This window comes from Amphiura filiformis, chromosome 7 (assembly GCF_039555335.1).
Source record: "Amphiura filiformis chromosome 7, Afil_fr2py, whole genome shotgun sequence".
Classification (NCBI taxonomy): Eukaryota; Metazoa; Echinodermata; class Ophiuroidea; order Amphilepidida; family Amphiuridae; genus Amphiura; species Amphiura filiformis.
The window spans coordinates 40,848,420-40,863,095 of record NC_092634.1 but is presented as its reverse complement, the minus strand read 5'-3'; the positions used below and the strand labels follow the sequence as shown (position 1 = coordinate 40,863,095).

General features: G+C 36.7%; 1 protein-coding gene across 1 annotated transcript in view; it reads left to right on the top strand.

Moving 5' to 3' along the window:
- LOC140157178 (aminopeptidase N-like) overlaps positions 1-3,953 on the top strand; it is a 92,636-nt gene extending 88,683 nt beyond the window's left edge. Inside the window, exons 15-19 of the mRNA XM_072180281.1 lie at positions 551-661; positions 885-1,052; positions 1,560-1,700; positions 2,133-2,214; positions 2,745-3,953. Of these exons, the coding sequence (XP_072036382.1) occupies positions 551-661; positions 885-1,052; positions 1,560-1,700; positions 2,133-2,214; positions 2,745-2,891 (649 nt within the window). The 3' untranslated portion in view covers positions 2,892-3,953. The remainder of the gene's footprint in view (positions 1-550; positions 662-884; positions 1,053-1,559; positions 1,701-2,132; positions 2,215-2,744) is intronic.
- Positions 3,954-14,676: the final 10,723 nt, after the last annotated feature.

Genomic DNA, 14,676 nt, shown 5'->3' with positions numbered 1-14,676 from the left:
ATCCCATAAGCCTTTGCGAGTACACCTGAGAATTTGTCATTTGACGTCACGCCGACTTGCAATGCGCAGTAACGATGTTCGATAAACGATGTGCGCATCGGCGCAGATCGGCGTGACGTCAAATGACGAGGTCTCAGGTGTACTCGCAAAGGGTTATGGAATTTACCGAAAAGGTGAATTGGTTATCAAATGTTGACAGTTGGCAATATGTTCATGCTGCAGGTATTTTGGTAATAGTATGGTTGAAATAATATTGAGTTATAACCGCCATATCCAGATGAGTCACAGAAGAGTGGATTTTACTTTTTGTTTTGATCTTGCGGACATTTTGAACCCGGAACCTCTTGACCCAAAGACAAGGACCTTAACCAATGTAGCTCCCTGCTCCCTTGCAATAGGTCTTATATAATAAATTAGTCAAAGTCGAGTTGACAAAAGACTTACATTGTTCACAGTATAATCACCTGATTAATTTGTTTTAGCGTTAGGCTAATGATAGGTCTTGCAATTGAAATTCGTCACAGCTTGATAAATATGACGCTCTTTTCAGGCACCTCCAGGCTTTAACAATGAAGATGGCTTGTGCATATGGACATGTTGATTGCATTAACCAATCTATTAGCCAATATTCACAATGGAAGAACAATCCAGAAACAAACAGGTTATTATATAAAATTGTTTGTACCATATGTAGACATGTATAAATGGCTCAACAATATTTAAAATGATTATTGCCACGCTTTTTAAAACAATAATACTATCTTTCACTAGATTTTTAACAAGAGGCAAATCGAAACTTCTTCGAAGCAGCTATGCGGATCTTTGTTTGTGTTTGTTTTAACAAAATGTATGTTCCATTTGCCATGCATTTAACTCTCAAATAGGATTTCCCCTGATGTGAGGATTGCGGTGTATTGCACAGCAATTGAACATGGAGATTCAGAGGATTGGAACTTCGCCTTTGATCAATACAATACAACCAATTCAGATACAGAGAAAGTAACACTTCTATCAGCGATGTCATGCACAAAAGATCCAAATATTCTTGACAGGTACGGTCTATTTCAGAATATATTTCACGCCGTGCAAGTAAGGGATGAAATCAAAACTCGACCGGCGGCGGATGATCACCGGTCCCACCCGGTTTCTATTGATTAGAACAATAGAAACCGGACGGAACCGGCGGTCAACCGCCGGTCGAGTTTTGATTTCATCTCTAATTAAAGTATGAGTGTACGTTAGTTACAACAGGTCTGTGAATATAATAATTGCGGACCCAGACCAAGGTGTTACCATAACTGGCATGATATTCTGCAGAATTTGGGTCTTATATTTGCTTCACCAGAAGAGTTAAAAGAGTCCTTAGATAGTCCTGCATTACTGATGTCTATCACTTATCTGCTTCATTATTTCATGAAAACTTCCTATATATAACATACCAGAATTCAAAGTTTTGTATAAAGCTCTTTCTAGTTAGGAAATGGGTCAAAATTAAATGTATACCTGATACGCTGAAGGTATACCATCCAATCTAACCTTAAGAATACTATTTTTTACAGATATCTAACGTACCTTTTAAGCATCGATGTAATAAGTGATGCCGACCATGCCAGTGTCCTCTCAGGTGTGTTAGCTAATGAAGTTGGTACGGAGTTGGCTTGGAACTTCTTTTGGCAGCATTTTGATGATATTCTTAGAATGTGAGTATTTTACCGCCGGCCGTTGCTGCTGCCACCACTGTACCAATCCAATACCAACACCAGCACCACCAATACCTACGACTCCTCTTCCTCCTCAGCATCGCCATCACAATGTAATTTATATTACAGCAGTGTCATTATTGTTTATTATTTTTATATTTTTTAAATTTATAATTGTATATATATATTAGTAGTTTAAAAAAATCAATCTTAACCAATTAATGGTAACATAAATAATCACAATACTGTCTTTCTATTTCCTGGGGCTTCTTCCGGCTTACCCCTACAAATTGCATGTATTGACTTTAATCATTTAATATCAAACGCAAAATCTTTCGAAAAATGTATTTATCGTTATATTTCATATAACAAATAAGTACTTCTGTTTCAATACTAGACTTTGACTAGACTCTCTTTTGATGTTTATTTCAGCCATAGTGAAAATGTCTTTAGTGTTAAAACCATGGCAACAAGTTTAACAGCAACATTAAATTCGAACAAACAGCTATCACAGGTAAGAGCGACATCATATCACAGAATCTAAATCACGAGAATTTGTTATGTAAAGTTGAGGGTAGTATTGGTTTAGAAAATAACAAAGGGTTGGAAAATAAGGTCACTACAGTTTGTCCACTCTGACGTACTCGCGCGTATACAGCGCGTAAACAGTGCGCAGTGGTGCGTCTCTGCTGCAGTCATGCGTGTCTTCAAAGTCGGCACAAGGTGTGCGTCCGCGTCAGTATTTTGTACTTCAGAGTAGACTGACTGTAGACACTTTTACCATTCTTGTAAATGATACCCTTAAGTTGAACCAAACCTTTATGCTAATCAATCATAAGCTTGTTATAAGAAATGACCGTGGACAAAGTGGCAAAGGAATGAAATATCAAATAGTAAAGTGTCAATGCACCAACATAAAATATCAATTAGCAAAGATACGATAACCAAACTTCAGTGAAATAACGATTGAAGTTGCTTCTGCTGGAACTTATTTCACTTTACATACATGTAACTTAATGCTTATTAATTTTGATTTTGACCCAGCTGAAATCTAAACTTCGTGAGAACTCTAACCAAGAGGCAGCGCAGAGGACGTTCACTCAAGGCGTGGAAATAACAGAGACAAATATAAGATGGATGCAAAAGAATTATGACACCGTAGAAACGTGGCTTAAACAACATAATTTATAACTGATGAAAATAAATTGAACGAAGATAGGTGTGGTCTGTTATTGCAAATATTTTCAACGGAGCAGTTGGATCTTAAAGCTCACAATATTAAGAAGACGGATGTTTCAAAATTTTCAGAACACACCAGGAATACCGAGCAGGACTAAAAGAACCCATCAAAATGGCATGGCGGTGGATGCGATCACAAACTGATGTGGGCTGATCTTCGGAGCCCCAGCCGAACAGCCGACGCCACTTACTTACCGATATTTAACTGGTTTTGGCAAGTTTAGAAACTCTAGGCATCTACTATAACGCGTTATAACGAAACAGAAGTCATAAATACTGCCTACCGTTTCTCAATATCAAACTTTGATGCGTATGGTTCTACTGAATAATATGTAAATTGTGACTATGGCTCTAATATCAATGTAAAATACAGCAGTCTACGTCATAATGAATCTCAACAATAGAGTTGTACACATAGACCTTTATTCGTAAAGCCCACAATATATATTTCGGCGTTTACTTTAGTCTAGCGAATTTCTTAATCTGTGTTCGAATTTCGGCGTTCATGTGCTGCGTTCACTTTTGCGGAAAGTAGGCAACCCTCTTGGTACTTAAAGTAAGGGTAAGAAGCCAAAAGGTGCCGTGCAGAAATTTCACTCAACATGCTGAAGGTGCAACAAAATTGGACGAAGAAGTAGTTAAACAAATAGATGGTGCGGGTGCGACCGTGCGATAAAAAGCATCAAAGAGGTATTAGATTAAGAATGACTTTGGACATTCCAGAACTATGTTCACTGTGTTAGTCCTTCATCGCCCGTCAGTGTTAGCATGGTTAGTGTTTAAAAGTATCAAGGATAAGGCATTATTATTCATTAAATTGTTCTCAACATTAAACTTTAATGCTGTGGCGTATTTTTGTCACATAACGTAGGTTTCATCAAACTTACACGCAGCATTCGCGCATTTATGCTTTACCTGTTGAGCCATGTGACCTATTAGAGCTGGAAATAGTGAAATGATGATTTTTAAATCAAGGAAATAATTATGTGAGGAAATAAAGTTGTATTTTATCAATTTCCAGTGAAAGAATACATCTTAGTGTCTACAAGTATCTAAAAAATTCGGGCGCGGACGAATGGGTCTCCCTTTATTCTGCCCATAACACATTTGTGTGTTTGCTGGGATCTCTCTCGCGTGCACGGTCGCGTGCCTCACACTCTTCAGAAGGGCGGCTCACACAGACTCTTTCTTTCCAAGAATCGTTCCATCACAATTACTATCTTTCACACAACATACTGCATCATATCCTACAAAACACCCCCACATTCCATCTACACACACCCTCTAGAATACACTAACATGAAAAACTATCGAAATTTATTTTAAAATACAACATAAAATCATTTATTTTATGATTTATTCATATGTAAATTATTGACGTGTTTTTAAAGATATATAGCAGTAATGCCTTCTTTAATACTATACTGTACTTTTACCACGTTGTTATAAACATAATGAAATACTTACCAATTACCAAAACCATGCTCACTTAGTCCTTCAAGAAGACTCTCGGCTGAGAAATGATCCCGCTCCTACCGAGGTCCTTCGCAGATGCATTTAAATTCAATTTATAATATCAAACCCGTACAGATCAACTTGAGCAGTTACTTAATCACAGGACTATGTATTATGTGAGAGTGTGCAAAACCTTAAGATGTGGGTTCATTCAAGAGAACAAAAAACACATTATACAGATGATTTCTTATTTAGTTCATAATCTCTGCTTACAATAATTAATTGAATTAATTAATGAAAACCAAATTATTAATATATCCAGGTTTGATCATTCGTGTCTGTTTAATATGACAGTATGTGCTTGAATAGCAGTCCTGGCGTTTTTACTGCTGACCGGGGCTTGTGTGTGCCCTGCTGGTATTATGTGTACGCCCCTAATGCTTGCTCATTTCCTCTGCAGAACGTGAACTTGAACTATCCTCACCATGTTTACTGTGATTGCATCCCGCAAATAACGCATTCAACTCCTTACGATACTGATCATAACGAAATGCATAGATAATCGGATTACATGCTGAATTAAGCATTGCCATGCTGACAGCAAACCCATATAGTGGCCCATTGAAATCAATGTACCCTCCAAGATTATATTGCAAGAATAAGAAATGATCCGTCGACCAGCAGATAACATAAACAGCAAACACTGTAATGAGCGTGATGTTGACGTTGCGCGCTTGTTTGGATGCACTGGATGCAGCGGACGACGCAGACTGTTTAAGCCCACCGTTTCTTGCAGTCCCCTTTCCTGTCGTGCTTGCCGCAGATACAGTAGGTATTTCCGTTTTCTTCCGGCGTCTTCCGCGCTTCTGTAATTCTAACGCGATGCGAGTAAAACAAAAACCCATTATAATACATGGGATAAAGAACTGCCAGAGAAAGATCAGTACCCCTATCGCGGATTTAGTGTCATTCCAAGAACTAGAAGCGTAGCCACACTCCCCGTTTTGGACTCCGCCAACAGTAATGATCGCATAGATGACCTCCATGATTGGGCCAAATACCCATGCAAAAGCAGCAAGGACGAAAACCTTCCTGCGCGATAAGTTGTTAGCGTACAAAATAGGATGTAACACAGCGATGTACCTCTCCAGAGATATAGCCACTAGATTGAATGTAGAGACCGCGAAAAGGAAAAACAAAATCAATCGATTTTGCCATAAGAAACAGTACAGATAAGCAAGAAATTCATTAGTCGGTACTGCAGGAGGGTATATGTTGGTAAAAGTCCAGATTACAAGAACCAGCGATGCCAGAAGGTCGACAATTGCTTGTGTAACAATTAGGATGTTGACCTTTTGGTGTCTCAAGCGCACAGTAACGAGGCACACGGTAAAGTTACCAATCAAACCAACAAAGCCAATGATGATTTTTATAGAAGCCAATATTTTCTCTCCTGTTGAATCCGGTTCTGGATCAAACGTGTTACCAGAAATATTTTGCAGATCTCCGCTTGAGTTGGCCATAGCTTCGACGTTAGCAATGGTTGAGGAATACAGTCACGGTGTCTTTTCTCAGTAGACGTTACTACAGTGTAAATCGCAGCAGTTTGGCGAACACTTAAATTCTGGAAAAATAGAACCGATACATATGGTAAAGCAAAATCGAAGGAAAATGCAGAGAAAACAGGACATTTATAATAATCATCAACCTATATGGTTAAAATGTACAAAAACGCATAATCATGGAAACAAGTTTGAAAAACGTTTTTGGTTTGTTTAAATATGCTGCTTTATTCTTGAGAAGACACTCGGATAGAATTAAGTTTTCCAAGTATACTGGAACGTATCAGGAATAGGTTATAGTGAAAAATAAAAGGGTCTTCCTCTGACTCGTCCTAAAGGCGGGTCCTTTATAGGGTGCCATGGTTGTGACAAAATAATGTCTTCATCAGACAAATGGGTACTAGGATGACAGTATCTTAAAAGAAAGAGGTCTTGAATGATATTTTTACGAAAAAGTACAACAATAAAATGTTTTGTAGGGTACTTTCTAGCAGAATTCATCATCACAACCCACAGTATGCGAGTACCCCTTTCTTCTCCAGATGAATTTTTCATGTTTTTGGGAGTTATATTGAGTAATACACATTTTTGGCAAGAATGTGAAAAATATTCCAAACTTTTGTCCACGACTGTGTTAAAGACATTGAATTTAAACAAGTTTAATTTATAACATAGTTGTCTTGGTAATACATGAAATGGTTACAAATAAGCTCGATCAAAAGATTTAAAAAAAAACAATTTCGTTCTTTTTTATTGTTTTGTTTTGTTTTGGCACTGATTTATAAAGATATGGCATTTCTAGTCGCATACACTCTCTTCTATTCTTTGTTTCCTTTTAACCACAGAAATCAGTACGGTTACTTGTCATGATTATCGTTTATCATTACCGCCGGTTGTTTAACTTATTACCATGATTACCCTTAGCTCATTTAGATTAAACTAATCTAGGCACTACAAACATTTACATGAATTACTTAAAAGTGAAGGATAGTTCAATATAAAAAAAATTTGGGTTTGTTTAATGAAACATTATAAAAACGAAAACGACAGTGTCTAATAAATATAAAGTTATATTTATACATTCTTAGATGGCGGGAACTAATCAGAGCAAACGTTAGAAAAATGCGAACCATGCATTCATTGTGTATAAATGCACGGGCGCGCACTCCGCGTACGCGTACTACACGGAGTGCTTTCGGACGCGTTCATTTTTCTTGTGGGTTGATGCATTTATATTTGCTTCTATTTTCCAGCACTTTCAGTGATAATTTTATTATAAAAGTAGCAAAAATCATGGAGTTCTTTTTCTCGTGTATGAAATGGGTTTATAAATGCGTATCGCTTGTTGCTCGAGAAATTGTACAAAATAATGCACTTGAACTGAGATGTTGATGCGTGTAATGCACCCCCTCCCCTTCGGGACTCGTGCATTAGACGCATCAACATCTTAGTAGTACTAGTACGCGTGCATTATTGTACAATTTCACTCCCAACAGCTCCCAACAACTGATACGCAATTATTAACCTTTCATACACTCTTATATCAAAGCAGCCAATCAAAAAAGCTGTTAGAAAAGTACGAAACATGCATTGATTGTGTATATTGTGCACTCCGCGTACTACGCGCAGTGTTTCGCGCGCGTTCGCGTCGCGTAGGATTGATTCATTTTTCGGGCGGGTTGATGCATTTAGATTTGGTTCTGTTTTCCAACATTTTTAGTCAGAGGATGATTTAAGGAAGCCCCAACATGCACTGTAAAAGTGTTATCACTAGAGTTTCAACTGCCACTTTACTTTTCAAATCCCATTGAACTCTATGCAAAAGATGTTGTTTTAGAATTGCCCGTGTGTCGTTATTTCTTGGTCGATTTCAGATCTAAAGTGATGTATGAATGAAGGAAAATTCACACCTGCTGTAGATAACATAAAATGTGAAATCGACCAACCTTTAGAAGGTGTTTTTACTGTAAATATATCTGTCCAAATTCAAATTTAACCATGCACGTGTGTATGCAGTGGGCGGGCAGTGGTGTCATGTTCACTCACACAGCTGTGCTAACCGCAAGACTTGCTGGGAAGTGCTTAAATCATCCTCTGATTTTTAGTGATAATTTGTTATATAAAAAAGTAAAAATCACATGCTTCTTTCTTCTCGTGTATGAAATAGATTAATAAACTTGTATTACTTATTGCTCGAGAAATTAGACAAAATAATGCACTTGTGCTGATGTTGATGCGTCTAATGCACTCCCCACTTCGGGGCTCGTGCATTAGACGCATCAACATCAGCACGCGTGCATTATTTTGTCTAATTTCTCTCCCAATAAGTAATACGCGTTCATTAACCTATAAATAATTCAATTGACCAAATTATTGTATTTTACTCTTATTAGATCGGGTTTGGTTCTAACATTTGCAGATACCCACTTCGTCCTAAACCAGTAGGTCCTTTACTCACATCGTCCTCATTCAGTTAATCCTACAGTGCAACAGAGCATAAATGCCCAAAATTTAAAAGCTGTATAATTTATGAACAATATACACTACACTAAAGAAAATACTACTACAAAGGGTTTTCAACACATAAGATTCCAAGGAATCAAATACCAATATGCACAGTTTTGTCCTTATATCACTTTTTAGTTTTTAACAAAATTTTACTCAGTGAACAAATGCACAATCTCAAACAAACCTGGAAAATCCTTAATGATCATTTAGGAAGGAATCGTAAGCAACCTCTTCGAGATTGTTTTGATATAAATGGCACTCCAACAACTAATCATAATTGCAAATGGTTTTAATGATTTCTTCACCAACAATAGTTGCATCCAGTAGGCCCAGTATTATTATCTGCTTCTGCATGTGTTTTCATGTTGCGACAACTAATGCATTTTCTATTTTCCACTGCAACTTTCATTTGTTCGCTTTGATGCGCCGCACACAAAAATTAAACAATTAGCCCCTAGTATCATAATTATTATAATGGACTAAAGGCTTTAACCAAATGTCTAATCCAAAAGTTGAATACCATAAACAGGTTAAACTTGAAGTAGGTAGCCTCTTAGCTCCAAGGTTATATCAATACAATGTGCATTTGTTTATACTGATGTAATTCTTCAAAGTTCTCCATCATGTACAATAAAATTAATCATGTTAGTGCTGCATATGGCCTTGGTTCCCTCTGTCTGTCTGTGATAATGCCTTCCTTCTTATTTATAACTTTAATGCTCAGATGATAAATAGGTCCTCAACTAAAAGGAAGATATTTGTTCTATTGAAATTGTTATCTTCAGTAGATAACAATTTATTTGATAAATTAATGTATAAGTCACCATGTTGAATTGATGTCGCAGCTCCTAAGAAATCATTTTCAAGTGCTAATAAGTATTATATTTTATCTTCAGTAGATAGCAATTTATTTTAGCCATTAGCTAATGTTTTGATATGTATAAAATTGTCAATCACGGTGACCTGCAAATAATAATACCCAGCCATTAAGAAGTAATTTTTAAGAGTATTTAAGCATTGACTGAACTGTACATAATATGCATAATATACATAATATACATTATAGTCAATCAGAGAGCAAACCATACCCATATGGCCACTACTTCCCGGTAAACCTACCACTGAAGTCTAATTTAAAATTAAGTTAACTGATATCTATTATTAGGTCATAGACTTCAAATGTATGGGCGCAATGAATTCTTTCAGGTTTTTGTGGAAATTTCTCAAAATAATTTGAATATACCTAAATTTAGCTTCCTATAACCATTGTGTGATATTTATTCCTGCTTCGAAGATGTAATTGAATATTGGTCCTAAGTTAGCTAAAAATATTCCTCCTATACATGTTCGTTTTGATCACTTTTTGAATAATATTCCTTCTCCCCAGAATTCAATTCACTTTTTCTTACACCAACGGACACAAATGAAGTTATCAAAAAATGTACTTCTGGTGCTAGTCCTGGATATGATGAAATTGTAAAATCTGTTAAACATCTGATTGCTTCTCCGTTAGTTCACATATTTGATTTGTCTATTTCTACTGGAATTTTTCCAGATGAGCTTAAGCACGCTAAAGTTGTTCCTATTTTTACAGCTGACGACTCCCATTTATGTAACATTATTATCGCCCAATTTAATCCTTCCTGTGTTTTCAAAGATATTTGAGCGTATTATTCACAAAAGACTTCATAATTTTCTTTCATTTTATTCATTACTTCATCAAAGTCAATTTTGTTTTAGAACAAATTATTCATCCTACATGGCTGTTTTAGAGGCATACAATATGATCGTTTCTCATCTTGATAAAGGTCACCATACATTGGGTATATTCCTGGACCTCTCCAAGGCTTTCGATACGACCAATCATGATATTATCATTGAGAAACCTTGATGAACTTATTCGTTTTGTTAATAATCAATTAGTTCATATTTCTGTATGGTTCAAAACTAATAAGTTGTCTCTTAATGCTCAGAAAAACCGAATTATATTATGTTTAAAAACATACCAAAATACTCATATTTTTATTGATGGCAATAAAGAAATGGTATACCAGATCCTATATGTAGTTATGTTAAGAACTTGTACTCTAGATTACAAGGTCAAGTGAAAGGCCCTGGGTGGGTGTCTGCACCTTTCCCATTTAATCGTGGAGTTTTTCAGGGCGATCCTTTATCTCCAATCATTTTCTTGGTTGTCTTTGAGCCCATCGTCAAACATCTGAAGACCCATGAAGAAACTTTCGGCTATGATTTGGATGGCTGCCGGTACATTACCCTGCCATTTGCCGACGACTTCTGTCTAATAACATCAGACAAAAGGAGGCACCAAAAGTTAATGAATGAAATTCATGAAATCACCAAATCGATGAACTTGACCCTTAAACCGGTCAAATGCAAATCTATTTCCATCCGCAGTGGCAAATCAGATGCCTGCACATTTGCAATTGGTGATGACGTGCTCAAATCTCTCAAGGAAGCCCCTGAAAAATTCCTCGGTAGTAATATCACATTTGAAGGTAAATCTAAGGACATTCATGAAATTGTTAAAACAAAACTTGAAGGTATGATCAACAACATAAATATGTGTCTGGTCCGTGAAGAGTATAAACTAAAAATCTACACTCAATATGCTACTCCATCTATAAGATACATGCTTACTGTTCATGAACTCACCGATACTCAACTGGATAAACTCAACCATATCCATACCAATACTATTAAGGCTTTTCTGGGTCTCCCATCAAAAGGTCCGACCCCAGCCTTCATCCATAGCCCAGATGGACTAGGCTTTCCACGTGTTTCCGATATTTATTTAGAATCGCATACCTTGGCCTATAGTCGTTGTATGGTTAAAGCTGATACTCGTGTAGTTCATGCATTAAAAAGTAAGGTTGACAGGAGTCAAAATGGAAGCGGAAAAAAACAAAAACGGCTCAATGCGGTGGGACGAAAAATATCGTCAAGTCTCTGAAAACGAAGACAGCGAGACAAATTGGCCAAAATTCAAGCAAATGGTCAAAGACCTTATTTCCATTGACCGTGCTGCTTTCTGGAGAAATTACATCAAGCCGCTAGTTCAACAGGGCAATCTCCTGAAGCTAATGGAATCAGAAAGCGCAGATCTCTCTTGGAGGTCAATTATTTATGATCTTCCAAGGGGGGTCCTAAGCTTTGCAGTTCGGGCCTCAATTGACTTCCTGCCAACCTTCTGCAACTTGAAAACATGGGGTAAAAGATCTCAAACCAAATGTAGATTCTGTGGAAATCAAGAAACTCTCATGCATGTTCTTAATTCCTGTACTGTTTCACACAACCAAGGCAGATTTACGTGGCGCCATGATTCAATCCTAAACTATCTTCTACAACATCTTAAAAATGCCACTACAACAACTACCCAGATCTTTTCCGACATGCCCGGTTTTACCACCACCGGTGGCACTCTTCCTGTCAATGTCATAGTCTCAAAACTCCGTCCAGACATTGTTATAATCAACACTGAAAAGAAATATGTCCACTTGGTTGAGTTAACAGTTCCGTTTGAACAAAATATTAGTAAGGCTCATGAACGCAAAACTCAAAAATATACCGACCTCATATCAGACATTTCCGGCAATGGCTTCACCTGTAATCTCACCTGCATAGAAATTGGGTCACGTGGTTTGGTTACACCCGATACCACCAAAAGCATTTCCAACATCTTCTCCTTTGTCAAAGCCAAACCACCCAGGTCAATCAAAAAGGACCTAAGCAAACTTGCTCTCCTCTCCAGTTACACTATCTGGAATGCCCGTCATGAACCGTCATGGGGCTCATCTGATCAACCTCATCTCAAGCTCTAGGTGTTTTGCCGCATTGTTGTCTATATTGCCTTGTTTTGAATAGGCCTATATGTCTTGTGTTTTAATTCGTTGTCTTGCGTGCAGCCCTGCACCGTATCCGGGTCAGCTTTGCTGACCCTGGTACATGTCCTGGGCATTTGTGTATACAATCTTTGTTGTTTTGCCTGCTTGTATGTATTTTGCTTGCTGTATTAATAAAGATTGATTGAACACATTATTAAAGTAACTCATACTAAATTTGTGGGTGTTATTCTTGATGAATCTCTGACATGGTAAGATCATACCTATTATGTTACCAATGTTGTTTCAAGATAATTTTATAGTGGAATCTTATTCCGTCTTAAGCATATTCTTTCGTGTAATATGTTATTTACCTTTGTACAATACATTAGTTCTACCTCATCTACACTACTGTCATATAATTTGGGCAGGTCCTAACAATTGTAATTTGAATTCTATTTTTGTGAAACAAAAGAGAATTATCAGGTTATGTACCAATTCTACTTGGCTGACCCACACATCACCTTTATTTTGTCAGCTAAAAACTTATCAAAGCTTTGATTGAACAGATTCATCAGGATCGGTATAGTAAACTGGTTAACAACGTTCTTTGTATCTGATCCAGAATTTTCACTTGCTTGTGTACGTTTCAACAACACCTGTTGCCTTTATCAACACTTGATGGGTAGTGACTGCTACTGACAACCAACTGGCAACTCCCAGATCAACGCTGGAACTACTTCTAGCGTCGGTTGTCAGTAGCAGTCACTACCCATCAAGTGTTGATAAAGACAACAGGTGTTGTTGAAACGTACACAAGTAAGTGAAAATTCTGGATCAAAATACAAAGAACTTTGTTAACCAGTTATCAAAGCTTTATTTATGTATAATTTCAGTATTAACAACATGCCATGTAATTTTGCCGATTATTTTGTTAAAAATATGGCCATCCACAGTTATTCAACTCGTTCATCCACTTTGTATCGCCCTGTAATTATACTATTAGAAGGCAGTGTCCATTGGTCTGGAATTCCATCCCCGATGATATCAAAATCGCCCTGTGTCCTAATTCTTTCAAACGTAGCTATAAAGATTATCTGATTTCTTTATACTCGTAAATTTATTGCTTCATAAATGCCCTGTATCATAATATTCTATCTTGTACTGTAAGTTAACGCATACTTTTATATTTCTCAATTGACTTTTGTTTATATGCTATTGCCATTGCCAACGTCTTTGTCTGTCTGCACTAGTCCTGTCAGTCAGCCGTTTGCACCCTGCTTGTCTGTTGTCTGTAGGTCTGTAGGCGTCTTTTTGTTTTTGCATTGAGGGCAATCACGTCTTTCGAGCTTTCTTTTGAGTATCCTACCATCCCTTTCTTGATATTTTGTTATTGTTTATAATAATATGATGATGCTGATGAAATAAACTTGAACTTGAACTTGAACATTGAGGCATACCATTAAGACAATATGTTTCAAAATTTTGAATTGTATTGCTCCAGCGGTTTTAAATATGAGAAAAAAAACGTGTATAACAGTGCCCCATAGGGTAGTGCCATACACTTCCGGTGTGGTTATCAGCACAATTCACCACGTTTTTGTTCAAAACATTTAAGGGTGGTCTTTTAACCCTGGAATTATGGAAACTTTCGGGCTTCATAACTGCTAAATTATTAGTCTAAAGAATATAAAAGTATACATTTTTAGACTGGAAATGACTTGCTGAATTCATCTGTGAGGTTCAATTTGGGCCAAAATGCTCATTTTGGAGAAAATCCCAAAAACGGTTTTTTGGCCCAAATTTTCGTGCAACGTAACAAAAAAATCGGTTGGCCAAAATTTTTTTTTTATTAATTTTTAAAAACTAAATCAAAATATTTAGGGACCGTTTTTTATTTTTTTGAATTTTGATCAACTTTGAGAATTTTGCACCAAAAATGGTCAAAAAATGCAAAATTTACAAAAAAATCATAAAAAAACCCGATTTTCTTTGGTGAAGTTGGTCAAAAAAAAAAAAAATGAAAAAACGGTCCCTAGATATTTTTATCTAGTTTAAAAAAAATAATAAAAATTGGCCAAACTATTTTTTTGTTATGTTGCACGAAAAAAATTGGGCCAAAAAACCCATTTTTGGGGATTTTCTCCAAAAATGAGCATTTTGGCCCAAATTGGACCTCACAGATGAATTCAGCAAGTCATTTCCAGTCTAAAAATGTATACTATTATATTCTTTAGACTAATAATTTAGCAGTTATAAGGCCCGAAAGTTTTCATAATTCCAGGGTTCAGACCAACCTTAAACGAAAAATACCTTTCGGAGCAAAAACACACTTTCCGTTTTCAGAACAATGACACTGCGGAAAAATAACAT